General features: G+C 33.7%; 2 protein-coding genes across 7 annotated transcripts in view; one reads left to right on the forward strand and one right to left on the reverse strand.

The window, feature by feature from the left end:
- Nucleotides 1–14090, forward strand: part of MMS22L (MMS22 like, DNA repair protein) — a 155641-nt gene that overhangs the window by 134738 nt on the left and 6813 nt on the right. For 2 of the 3 annotated variants that reach the window (XR_014295079.1, XR_014295080.1), the window contains exons 23-25: nucleotides 3402–3498; nucleotides 4894–5061; nucleotides 5583–11084. Coding sequence is in view for 1 of the 3 variants with exons in the window: in XM_082633330.1 (XP_082489456.1) it covers nucleotides 3402–3498; nucleotides 4894–5061; nucleotides 5583–5676 (359 nt within the window). In the remaining 2 variants the exon portion in view is untranslated. Of the gene's footprint in view, nucleotides 1–3401; nucleotides 3499–4893; nucleotides 5062–5582; nucleotides 11098–14090 lie in introns of those variants that run through there. The other variant, XM_082633330.1, reaches the window with a different exon arrangement.
- KLHL32 (kelch like family member 32) overlaps nucleotides 12143–14090 on the reverse strand; it is a 235665-nt gene continuing 233717 nt past the window's right edge. For all 4 annotated transcript variants that reach the window (XM_082633331.1, XM_082633334.1, XM_082633332.1 and 1 more), the window contains one exon: nucleotides 12143–13007. In XM_082633331.1, the coding sequence (XP_082489457.1) occupies nucleotides 12846–13007 (162 nt within the window). In that variant the 3' untranslated portion in view covers nucleotides 12143–12845. The remainder of the gene's footprint in view (nucleotides 13008–14090) is intronic.

Raw genomic sequence — 14090 nt, forward strand, 5'->3', positions numbered from 1 at the left:
AGTGAAATTAAGAAAACACTCCCATTTACCATTGCAACAAAAATAATAAAATACCTAGGAATACACCTACCTAAGGAGACAAAAGACCTGTATGCAGAAAACTATAAGACACTGATGAAAGAAATTAAAGGTGACACAAATAGATGGAGAGATATACCATGTTCTTGGATTGGAAGAATCAGCATTGTGAAAATAACTATACTACCCAAACCAATCTACAGATTCAGTGCAATCCCTATCAAACTACCAGTGGCATTTTCCACAGAACTAGAACAAAAAGTTTCACAATTTGTATGAAAACACAAAAGACCCCGAATAGCCAAAGCAATCTTGAGAACGAAAAACGGAGCTGGAGGAATCAGGCTTCTGGACTTCAGACTATACTACATAGCTACAGTAATCAGTATGGTACTGGAACAAAAACGGAACAGGATAGGAAGCCCAGAGATAAACCCACGCACATATGGTCACCTTATCTTTGATAAAGGAGGCAGGAATGTACAGTGGAGAAAAGACAGCCTCTTCAGTAAGTGGTGCTGGGAAAACTGGACAGCTACATGTAAAAGAATGAAATTAGAACACTTCCTAATACCATACCCAAAAATAAACTCAAAATGGATTAAAGACCTAAATGTAAGGCCAGACACTATCAAACTCTTAGAGGAAAACAGAGGCAGAACACTCTATGACATCAATCACAGCAAGATCCTTTTTGACCCACCTCCTAGAGAAATCAAAATAAAAACAAGTGGGACCTAATGAAATTTAAAAGCTTTTGCACAGCAAAGGAAACCATAAACAAGATGAAAAGACAACCCTCAGAATGGGAGAAAATATTTGCCAATGAAGTAACTGACAAAGGATTCATCTCTAAAATTTACAAGCAACTCATGCAGCTCAATATAAAAAAAAAAAAAAAGCCCAATCCAAAAATGGGCAGAAGACCTAAACAGACATTTCTCCAAAGAAGATATACAGATTGCCAACAAACACATGAAAGAATGCTCAACATGTTTAATCATTAGAGAAATGCAAATCAAAACTACGATGGAATATCATCTCACACCAGTCAGAATGGCCATCATCAAAAAATCTACAAACAGTGCTGGAGAGGGTATGGAGAAAAGGGAACCCTCATACACTCTTGGTGGGAATGTAAATTGATACAGCCACTATGGAGAACAGTATGAAGGTTCCTTAAAAAACTACAAATAGAACTACCATATGACCCAGCAATCCCACTACTGGGCATATACCCTGAGAAAACCATAATTCAAAAAAGAGTCATGTACCACAGTGTTCACTGCAGCTCTATTTACAATAGCCAGGGCATGGGAGCAATCCAAGTGTCCATCAACAGATGAATGGATAAATATGTTGCACATATATACAATGGAATATTACTCAGCCATAAAAAGAAACGAAATTGAGTTATTTGTAGTGAGGTGGATGGACCTAGAGTCTGTCATACAGAGTGAAGTAAGTCAGAAAGAGAGCAACAAATATCGTATGCTAACACATATATATGGAATGTTAAAAAAAAAAAAGTCATGAAGAACCTAGGGGCAAGATGGGCATAAAGACACAGACCTACTAGAGGATGGACTTGAGGACATGGGGAGCACGAAGGGTAAGCTGGGACAAAGAGAGTGGTGTGTATATGGATATATATACACCACCAAATGTAAAATAGATAGCTATTGGGAAGCAGTCGCGTAGCACCGGGAGATCAGCTCCGTGCTTTGTGACCAGCTAGGAGGGTGGGAGGGAGGGAGACGCAAGAGGGAAGAGATATGGTGACATAAGTGTATGTATAACTGATTCATTTTGTTATAAAGCAGAAACTAACACACCATTTGTAAAGCAATTATACTTCAATAAAAATGTTTTTTAAAAAAGTGTATGAACTTCCAGTTATAGGATGAATAAGGTCTGAGAATCTAATGGATAGGTTAGAAACTATAGTTGATGATAACACTGCAGTATATAATCAAAAATAGATAAATAAAAATTTTTAAGTTAAAAAAAAACAAAAAAAAACATTATGCTGAGTGAAAAAGAGGCAGTCACATAAGACCACATGTTGTATGATTCCATCTATATGAAATTCCCAGAATAGACAGTCCGTAGAGACAGAAAGTAGATCAGTGCCTCCGGTGACTATGGGAGGAAGAAAATGGGGAAAGATTGGTAATAGGTGTAAGGTTTGGGGGGCAGGTGATGAAAATGTTCTGACATTAGTGGTGATAACTTCACAGTTCTTATGAATATACTAAAAACCAATGAGTTGTACACTTTAAAAGGTTGGGTTTTATGTGTGAATTATACCTCAATAAAGCTGTTATTTTTAAAATACAATGCTTACTGTTAATACTTTGTGAAGGCTATTTCTTCATGTTCTGGTACTTTTTCCACAGAAGAACCTGTGGGTTTTGTTTTTTTTCAAGAAAACATCTTTAAAAAGAAACAGTTATATTGGCTTTATAATTACATCTAATATGAGAACTTATTTGCTTAATAAAGACAAGTATGCTATATCTTCCTTATCCACTATCATCATGCTATGGAAAACATTATCTGCTATTTCATTTTAATTAATTTAACTTCATGTGCATCACATGTTTTGTACTTTTGCCATAGTGGATTACAGTTTCTGAAATTTTCCTTGTTCTTAGAGAAAGTAATTTTTTCCCCAGCTACTTATATTTAATGTTCCAAAAACAGCATAACAAAAATGTATTACCACTTGGAACATGGTGAATTTTCTACATTCTTTGTTGATTTTTTTTGTTGCCATTTTTATGTACAAGTGCACAGTTGTAAAGGATTTGGTTAAATACTGAAAGAACATAAATGTTCTTTTTGTAACTTTGCTCTCTTTCAAAACAAAATTAGCATCACAAATAGTTGATTTTATATATATATATATTGCTAATTTTAAGTGAAGATAAACTGTTAATTTTTAATTTTCTACATATATGTTTGTTAGTGGGAGGAATATGCTTATGAATTTAAAAAATCAACCTGCTTGTCTCTAAATCAGCTGAATTATTAAAGGTTATCTTTAATCAGTATGTAACAGTGTTTGCAAGGTTAGGATACTGGAGTGTTTTTGAATATGGGCTCTTTTCTAACAGAAAGACTTATCTCACATGTGTTCTTTCAGTTACAGGGTTGTAAAAAATAGACGGTTAAGTGTTTTATATTTTCTTAAAATAGAAGATAGGGAGACTTTAGAACAAAACAAAAGCTCATAACTATTTTGCTTTGAAAAATAACAAAAAAGCATGTAGATACTTTAAGAAAACAACATGTTTTTCTAAATCTAGAGTGCTCATAAAAATGAGGATCCAGATGGTCAAACCAGACAAAATGTGTAATGCTGTAAATTTTCCTCCTAGTTAAAAGGCTGGCCACCGAGAACCTGCAATACATGGTCAAAGCCTGCCAAGTGGGGTCAGGAGGAGAACCTGCCGCCCAGCTGACTTCTGTGTTTAGGTAACTGGAAAATATGCCAACTGGCAAGAAGACTATTGCCAGCCATTTGACAGCCAACATGTTTTTTAAATAACTAATTATCCAAAACATAATGTGTTACTACTTGTTTGTAGTTTCAATTATTGTATTTTTGGCAGTGGTTTTGCTATGTTGTTTTATTAAAAAATAAAAGTACCAAGGAAAAAGATAAGTGAACTGACTTAAAATTACCTGAGAATTTAGTAAGGAAGATTCTTGCATGTGTTTAAGAGGAAAAAGTGGGAAACGTGAATCATGATGACAGGTGTACAGGCTTTGGAGCTGCTAAACATGCTACTCAGGATCCACTGTGGAAGTGCCTGTCACTGGTTTTCCTACTCACTTTAGGTGCTGTGGACCCAGAAAGCTCCATTGTATGTAATTGTGAAGCATAGACTTTGTAGATCTGTTGTTCCTTCACAAGAATAACTGCAACTTGAGAAACATTTTCTGTTTTGTTTTTATTTTCCTGCCTTGCACACTATAGAGTCTTATGCTTTCTGTTAGGGCAGTATTTTTAAGTATTTCTTTCTCACAGTTTCTACCAGTTTGCCTTTATTTCATGTATCTCTACCCTAGCACTACCATGATAAATAGTTTGGGTCCATTTCCTTCATTCTGTGTTAGATTTTTGATTCCTCAGTTTTCTTTCTCATCACATAGTTGGCACTTGTCAGTTGTTTACAGTTTATTTAAATTGTGATCATTTGAAATAAATACTGGATTTATGAAAACTGTAAAACCCTAAGAGAGGAGGAAGGATTTTATATGAACAAAGATTGCATGTTTGTTAAGTACAATTTATTGAGCTCGGTGACTTTTATTTTCTTGAGGGGAGAGAGTGGAAATTTTAGGATTAAAATATATAATTCTTATTAATAAAAGGTCTTCTGTGGGTGTAAAGTCTCTTGATCGGTTAAGGAATATAAAAATTATTTCAAATAACTTGCTTTCCTCATAGAAATATTGTTTGATTTATCTAGAGATAGCAGTAACTAAAAGATATACAAAACAACTAGGAAACTGGACTCTTTGCTGTTTTAGTCTCTTCTACTTCCTGATCATCTAGATTTCAGCATGCACACTATAGCAAAAAAGTCCCTGAGATTAGATTTTTCCCCCTTATTCTTCCTCCTGGGATTCCAGCTCTTCCCTTTCCCTTTCTCCTAATGCCGTCACTCTGTTCACAGCTCATACTGAAGCCATTTCTGTTCTTTGTTTTCAGGTGTTAAATAGTGTTCATATGGCATCTAAATCCTTACAGTAATCTTACATGAAATGATCTTTCTTGTGTTCAGCTTACAGCTTGTTGCCATACAGATACCAGCCCAAGGAATTGCCCCAGAAGTAATTCTAAGTAACTTGTTTTACTTTCAGGAAATTTATCGAGGATTATGGTATGAGATATGATTATCAGATTTACAGCATTTTAGAAACAGTAGCAGCATTGGACCAACAGGTTGTTATCCACTTGATTTCTACCCTTACTCAATCTCTGAAGAGTTCAGAGCGGAAATGGGGCCTTGGCAGAAATATTGCACAAAGGTATGTTTGATAATTTGATTATATCCTTTCGGACAATGATTATGAAATCTAGATTCATTTTCTAGAAATGGCCTATTTTCCACTTATAAAAATTTGGAGTGTGTTCCAGTGAATAAGATTAGTGACTCAACTAGATAATATGGGTTTTGGTCAGAAATAGATCAAGGCTTTTTTTTTTTTTTTTTTAATAGATTACAACCCAGCTGAAGATAATGCTGGACTATTTAGAGTAATGAAACATGGTGGGGGGTATAAGTCTGTATTTCCTAAAGAGATTGTTTTAGAAGGGTCAGTACTCATACTATAATTCATATGTCCAAAAGTAGTATGTTAAATAATCAAAGTACTTTAATCACATCGTGTATGGTGTGTATAGACAAGTAGACATTCAGGCAGGCTCAGTTTGTAAAGACATAAATAAAAAATAATGGAAAAGGTAGTAAATATATATCTGTCTTAAATGAAAAATAATGGAAAAGGTAGTAAATATATATCTGTCTTCTTTTCTTTTTTCTTTATAGGGAAGCCTATAGCAAACTTTTATCTCACCTAGGACAAGTGGGACAAGATGAGATACAGAGACTAGAAGATGATAATATTGAATCTATTTTGTGATTCATCCTCAATATTAATTATAACTATCTAAAGTCACTTTGCACCATTCTGACTCCTACTTTTAATTAATTGTATAATGTTCTGTTACTTTCTAGGATTTTTTCCTTTCATACCTGTAAGTATAAAGTATATAAATAAGGAAGTAAAAGTTAATTAAATATTTTAGAGGAGCTTTGGAACTTGGTAAAACTGCATTCTATTTTGAAGAGGTTTTAGTGAAACTAAAGAAACTTTTCCTAACTGGGAGTGTTATGTGTGTATGTCTAAGCAGGTTTGTACTGGTTGATCCACGGCCATTTTACTATAATGTGACTTTCTGCCTTGTGAGTAGTTTATTTCTGTTTTGTTTTTGTTTTCTTATGAGTTATATTTTATTATGATACTATTTCAAATTACCTGGCTGCCCTATGCTGGGTTTTTTTTTTTTTTGGAGGGGTGCTCAGGAGATAGAACAGTATATTTGTTATCTTTTTTTATACTATGCATGAGGCAAGTTAATAAAATCCTTACAAAGCACACTTAACTCTGAGGAATGAGACTGAATCTGGCTAAATGATTATACAGATAATATGTATCTTTTTTTTAACTTGGGCCAACAGAGTTTATATCAATACTTGGGTTCCAACGGTTGCCAGATGTTTTCCTCTACTCATCCTTTTGTTTGGAGTTGTCATTAAAAGACAGATCAGGAGGAGGATAAACAAGAGACTTTAAGGAAAGAGAATAAATAATATTCTGGAAATTTTTAAGTTTACAAAGTTAACAGAAGAGGTCTGAGAAGTCAGCTGATTTATCTCCTTGCTCTTCAATTAGAGCCTCTTATAAACTAGCATCTTACATGTTTGAAGGGAGCCAGTTTAGTTTCCTGTAGCAGCTCATCTCTCAACCCTTTAACTGTTTTATTCAGATTCATTCTACCAGTTGGGCTTTTGTCCTTGACTCCTTTTTCTAATGAGCATTATTTGGTAAAAAGAGCTCCAATCTTAGTGTTGGGAACCCACCTGGGTCTCAAACCCAGCTCTGCTTTGTGACCTTGAGCAAGTTCTTAACCTTTCTGATCCTCAGTTTCTTTGTGGAGAAAAATGAATAATAACCCTTTTTTAAATTTCACAATGTTCTGGTAGGAATCAGTGGAATAATTGATTTATAATTATAATCATATAATTTAAATGTACGTGAAGGTATTTGTTGACCTATGTTCTGGTAGGAATCAGTGGAATAATTGATTTATAATTATAATCATATAATTTAAATGTATGTGAAAGTATTTGTTGACCTATGTTCTGTTTGGTGGTGTACAGACATGATCACTCTATCTCATGCACAAAGGTAAAGAACACTTCTCAAATTTCCTCTTTCTCTAATGGTATGTCCTAGATAAAGATCCCACTTCTTTTCAATGTTTTCTTACATGTCATGTTTGCTAAGTTTGAAATAAGTTATTGTTTTTTTCTTGAGCATCTAGTGTTTATCATGGTTCTACTGTTCCTTCAGGAAAACATTTTAACCCTTTTCTGACTCAAGAAGTATCTTTTAAAATGAAATGCACTGCAATCGGGAAACTATAGTTAATAGCCCTTTCCTAATTGTAATCTGTTAAGTCTAAAGGACTTCATGACATATAAATGGTTTATTTTCCCCCAAAATAAACTGTTTTTAATTCAACAAATGGGATGAATAAAAGCCCCTTTAAGGTTACTAAGACTTCATAGCAATGAATTTCTTTTCATTATGATAGTGACTTATTAAATGAATGATGCATTATTTTGCAAGTTGTAGCAACTGAAATTTAAACTATTTAATGGGATGCCTTTAAAGAGCTTATTTGTGTGTGTGTGTGTATATATATATGTGTGTGTATATATATATATTTTCACCCCCAAGGGAAATTGATAAAGATATCTTGGAGAATCTTGCTCCTTAGCTTATGAAACTTTTTAAGGGTTAAGAAAATCTGCTGCTGAATCATGCATTAGGGTGTATAGCTGTAGATACTAAGAATTACTAAAGTTTATACATAAAAAAATCAGTAACAAGAAAAAGTCTGTAACAATACATGTATATATATATATTTTTTAATTTATGTATCAGTAAAGTTTTAAAGAAGCTGTTTTATTAATTGAAGAAAAAAAGAAAATTTATGACTTTCATTTCTTACGAATCTTCACTGACCCGTAAATTATTACTATAGTCTTGTCTTTTTCCATTTCCAGACTTAGAGTACCTTATACTTGCTTGGTTAATGTTCCTTTTCCCCTAAAAACCCTGTAATCTCTGAGGCGGCTGCTTCTACCATTGTAAGGTAGGCCAGCCTCTTTTGGTCAAATCTGGAATATGTTCTCATTTTTCTTAGTCTTTGGGGCCTCTGTGACATTGCATTTTCTTTTATCTTCTCATCCCTTCCTCAGCAGTATCGCTCCTTCCTAAACGTTCTTCCTTCTTGTCCCTACTGGTAAGATCTAGCCCTTCACCTGCTTTGTCTCAACATTCTTGTAGTAGTGAACTGATAAAACTAGCTTATAATTTTTTCTATCTGTAGTGCTAATTTTTCTCTAAACCTGTCTAGTTGGATTCTCCTGAAATCTCAAGGCAACATGTCAAGCTGCCCTATCATCTTCGTTTCCAGTCTAGCTCATGCCTTCATTTTCTACCCAGAGAATACACCACTTTCCCAAGTCACTTAGCCATGACATTTCTTGGATTCATTGCTCCCTTTTCATTTGATCACCATACAAGCTCTTGTGATTTTTTTCTTTTTGCCATTTCATGCATCCAAACATTTTTCTATTGGGTACTATAATCTCCTTCTTATTCTCTGGACTCCTGAAATTTATTCTTCACATAGTTTTGACATTAGTGTTCCTAAAATACTTCTTTCTTCTTGTTACTTTTCTGCTCAAGGACCTCCATTTACTTCCCATTGTTAATAAGCTGACATTCAAGCCCTTCAGTCAGGAGACTTCTGCCATCTGACGCTATACCTTCTGTTTCCAAACTTACCTCAAGCAGGAAAGTAGACTGTCTTAGCTGCTTTCTCTGAATGACATGTTCATTCTACGCTGTTGGCCTCACTCAGTTTGCCAATTAGAATACCATCATGTCTATAGAAACCTAACCTTAAGACACTTAAATAGGAAGAAAATTAAAATTTACATGTTGGATATGTAAGTATTCCACTCAAATAATTTCTTTAAAATATCAGATGGAGTGTAGAAGAGATGATTGAAAGACAACAGGGTGATGAAAGGACTTTATTAGACAGATTTGGTTACGATTTAAATTTCAGTTGAACATTTAATTAGGTTTCCATAGGGGATGAAAAAAACATGGAGTATTGTCTCTGCACAAAAATCGTTCAGTATTTTATTCATTTGTATTAGAAGAGTTTCAAAGTTTAAAACTTTTTATATCTTTACTTAGCCCTAGCATATTTTCTTTTCTTACTAAGCATATTTGACTTCCTATTTTGGGGGGTAAGTAAAATATTATTTGTGAGTTGTTAGACTATGTGTGTATTTTCATTATGCATTGTTATTTTTACCTTCTTCCATGCTTCATCACAAATTTTTAAAACTACTTTGTTCTTAACTAATTACATGAACCCATTTCCATGTACTTTCAAAGAATCTTTGGCAGTTTTTATTTTTACTTCCCCTTTGTTAGGATTATAGATCATATAAAAATTTGATGAGCCTTTGCAGTTGGGAAAAGCCTTTAGGAAACCTACCTTCCCTAATCCTACACAGTAACATAGCACTTGTGTTTCAAAGATAAAAGATAGATATCATAGAAACCTCACCAAAAACTGTGTTCTCTGTACTAAACCACTGCTTTTTGACTGATAGACTTCTTACATAAACCTTACATTTTCCAAAAACTGATCTCCAGACTTTTTACATAAACCTTACATTTTCCAAAAACTGATCTCCTGCCTACTCCTCCTAGGGTTAAAAATATTGCCTTGTCAGTCAAGTATAGAGTATGCTAGTATAAATAACATGCTTTGTTTGCTTAAAACAGTTGGTTTGGGAAGCTAGCAAAATAGCGTATTCTTTCACATGTTTAATAAGATGTGAGATTTATATTTTGATTCTGTGATAAACTATGTTTGGTAAGATTACCAAAATCAGTACCAAATGAACTTAACAACTTCTGCTTATTGAAGTTTCTGGTTTGCAGTTTTTGGTTTGCTGATAGTTATCCAGTTCATTGCATTTATGGATTGTGCTTTTAGAAAAATTCTGGGCATATGCATGCTTTAAATTATTTGTGTATATAGTAATGAGATATAATTAAAAATGTATATATTCAACTTACATTGCACCTGTGATTATTCAACTGCCTCTTTATGACAGATTGACTCTTTGAAAACCAAAATAAAAATGAACCGTGTTACCTAGAGGAATAATTTTCATCTTATTATTCCTGATGCTTTTATACTCTGCTAAAACAAAGAAAAGTTAATTTTTCAGCTCTTGTAATGGCTGAAGGGTATACGGTGTACATGTGGTTAAACTGAGAAGAGAAAAAGTATGAAAAACGCCCTAAAAATAATCAATTGGCATTTTGTTCTTAAAGATCTAAGGAATTTTATTGCATTTTACATACATATTATTTTATTTTAGAGATTCATGTCTTTTCTGGCCTTTCCTCCTAGAGTAAGAACACTGCTAATATCTGTGTTACTGCTTTTTCTTTTTTAAAGTAAAATCTTGAAATGATGTAAACTGTTGGAAGCTTCGTAGTCTTTTGGAAATTCAAATTAATAATTTAAATATAAATACAATATGGTCTTTAACTTTGAAGAGTAAAAATGGAAGATGAATTACTGTAGGATAGTTCACTTAAATGGAGAACATATATTTGAATAATTTCAATGGGCTTTGGTTTATATGACCAAACATTGTTTTATAGAATTTTTCTTATTAGCTCTTATGATCAGTAATTTGAGGGAAGGATCGAATTATAAGCGATCTGAGTTTTCTTTTTAGGGGAGGGGTGCTGTACTTTGGATGCTGTTCTTTGTCTATAAGTGTTTCTGAAAACTATGTAAAACTTAAAAATTCTGACTTCAATTCTGTAATATTACTGAATAATACATTAAAGTTCACTGAGGAGAGGTTTGATAATATATACTCGTTTGTTTTAAATGAATAGTTAGAAGTGTACACAGAAATTAGAATAATCTCAGGCTGCCTTTCCGTTTATCATTCAAGCAAGTTCACTTTTAGACCTTCCCTTTCATTAATTGGGTAGAGAGTCTGGGATTAAAAATAGATTGTTTTATAAGGTAAAACTGCTGGATGGAAAATCTGTGTGTCAAGTAGAAATTTTAGTAAATCTGAAATTCTTGTTTAGGTTCTTGTTGAAAAGATTTCTGAAACGCTGGAGTCCATTTTCCTGACATGGTAAGGCATTTTAAAAATTTAATTTAGATGGTTTATACCTTTTAAAGAGACTCTCTGTTTTCCTTCTAAATGTCAATTTTCACTTTTCAGAACTGTACAAATACTCTTAAGGCTTTTTGTTTGTGTAAACAAAATCTGTTCTTTTAAAAATTTACCATTTTTTTCTTACCCCTAGTCTCCCCTCCCAGCTTTAATCTAAATAGCCAAAAGTTTTATTTATGTATATATTTTTTAATTAATGTTTTAGGTTATCTTATATAAAGTTAGTGAGTTCTATATTTAGGAATAAAAATATTTTTTTATTCACTTCTGATTACTAAAAGTGGTTACATGAATAAAGTGACAATTTCCCATTAAGACAAGGATTGCTGAATGATTAAACTAAGGATAAAAAGTAAAATCTTCCTTTTAATAAAGGTGACTTATCCTAACAAGATTAAGGAAAGGGGAAAAACTCATGTTATACTTGTTGAATTTATGTTCAAATACGATTATTGAGTTGTTTTATTTTTTTTTTGTTATAGACAAAGCAAATCCAAAAACCTAGCCTAAAAAAATTCTCATGTATTATTAAAAATGGTAGTAATAAAATATGTATTGGTGGTAGAGAAGAATCCCACAAGTGCTCAAGATTGACATAACCTTTAACAAAGTGGAAAAACTTTTATTAGAACTACTGATACTAGGTTCAAATTTATGTCAGAGCACTTTATGGTATCGAAATTAGTACAACTAATTTTTTCTGAGCTTTAAAATGTCATTTTTCACTAAATGAGCTTAGATGAAATGTTTGAGAGACTTATTATTTGAGGCAAGTGTTTGTACAAATTTAGGAATCTTTGGCTTTAGTAAACTCCCTTTTTCATAATTAGCATGTCTCTTTCACATGCTTTTCAGAATCATTTATCTTATAGCTTGTGTTCCAAGTTCTATCTAGTAATTTTTAAACTTCAAAAATAATTTTTTTTCAGTTACAAGGTTCTAAAACAGTAAAATACCTTGTAATTTGAGTGACATTTTTTTTTCCTTAGGCAAAGTACTTCAGAGCATTTGCCTAATCCTTAAAACATTCTTCTGAATTAATATGGAAATCAATAATTGCCCTCCTTAAAAAGTGAGAAAACTGAAGCAATGTAAAGTTAAGCTCCTGGCCCAAGGTAACAGAGCAACCAAGGTGAAAAGTCTGGGTATTCCATCTGCTTTTCCGGTGAACTTCTATTATTTTTATTACCTTGAATAAAATATGGCATTTAAAAATTTACGATGTCATAATGATGAGTCTCTACTTATACAGCAGGGCTGTATAATGTTAAATTTTTAAAAGAAAAATTACAATCCCAGGCTTAAGTAGTAAAGAGATTAAGTACTGACAATTTTTTTTTAAAGATCATTGATGGCAGTACTTGTGAAATAAACTGCCTTACTAAGAGGGTAATGTCCTGTCCTGGACAGCATTGATTAGACAGTGTGTACAAAGATGCTTAAAAGATCCATGGACCATTAAGTTAGCACTAAGCTACACCACCATAAAAGTCATACATGTTGTACTGTATACTGACACACACTGAGAAGCGTGACAAGCGTTTTCAATAATGTGTATTTTAGAAAACTGTTCATTTTTTGCTAATGTTTATCTGAATAGAAGATCTAGAAAACAAAACAAGGAAGCATTGAGCACTGAGTATTTTCATGCCCAGTATCCAAAAGTCAGGCCTTTTTCTTCCTCATGTTCATGATGGTTGTTAAGAGAGCACTGGTTTTTCAGATGGTGCCAATCCTGTGATGAGGCACTTGAAGAGTTTGAAGGTTAGGGCATGTGAAATACGGAGCTGGGAGGAAGCATGCCGCTATTCCATTGGAAGCAAAAGGAAGTGTAGGCCCGTAGAATACTTCTTCTTTGCCTTCTCTACTCACATCCAATACCTAACAAAAGAAGAGGAGAAACCTGTATGTTAAAGGTGGTTATTCAAAATAAAGCTGGGTACACATAAAAGAAAGCCTGCAGTTAAATTCAGTTATGCCACCATGACTATACCTTACGCATTGCTGTTTTTCTCAAGTATGGTACCAGGAATATGTATTAAGTTCCTGCAAAGTGCTATTCTACACATCTCTGTTTGTGTTTGTACACGTGTGTACATGCATAGATATGTATGTTATGTTTGTATATACATAGATATATAATTTAATCTTCAGAACAGTGTCAAGCTGTAGGTAGCATTATCCTCCTTTAATAAAACTGCCTTAGACTGCTTAAGTAACTAGCCCAAAGTAGTTAGTACGTGTTGTTTGTATGCTGGCTTACAAATCCTCACCTGTAAAGTGAAAACAACATTGACCTTGCAGCTTTGCTCTGGAAATTGGTGACATACAGCTCAGTGTCTAGCACATAGAGTATTATAGCTTAGTAGCAGGTTCAAAAAAATCAGTTCAGTTGCTTCTGGAAATTCTTCCCCAGTTATTTCCCCATTAAGCTGGAGTTCCACCTCTTTCCATATATGGAAAGAATCCTTTGTTAGTGTGTGCCTGCTGTCATCTCACTGATTCTGGTTTAATCTTACTACTAGGAAAATTCTTTCTTGAGGAAAGCTGGTCATGTCCTACGTGTCTAACCCATAATGTTCCTTCCAGCCTTCAATCATCTTAACCTCTTTTCATATGACCTTCCTCAACCTTCATTTTTTTAATTAATTTTTTATTGGAGTATAATTGCTTTACAATGTTGTGTTAGTTCCTGCTGTACACCGAGGCAAATGAGCTGTATGTATACATATATCCCCTCCCTCTTGGACCTCCCTCCCCCTGCATCCCACCCATCTAGGTCACCACAGAGCATCGACCGAGCTACCTTTGTTTAAAACCTTTCCTCCCTTGGGTTCTGTGACCTTAAAAAAATAAGTTGGTCATTGACACAGGCCACCTTTGGTCCACTTCTTCCATCTCCATCCTAAATGTAGGTATGCCCCAATATTCCAACCACAGACCCCTTGATACTCTTCTTCAGTG

Source organism: Mesoplodon mirus (genome assembly GCF_964341445.2).
Source record: "Mesoplodon mirus genome assembly, chromosome: 10".
NCBI lineage: Eukaryota > Metazoa > Chordata > Mammalia > Artiodactyla > Ziphiidae > Mesoplodon > Mesoplodon mirus.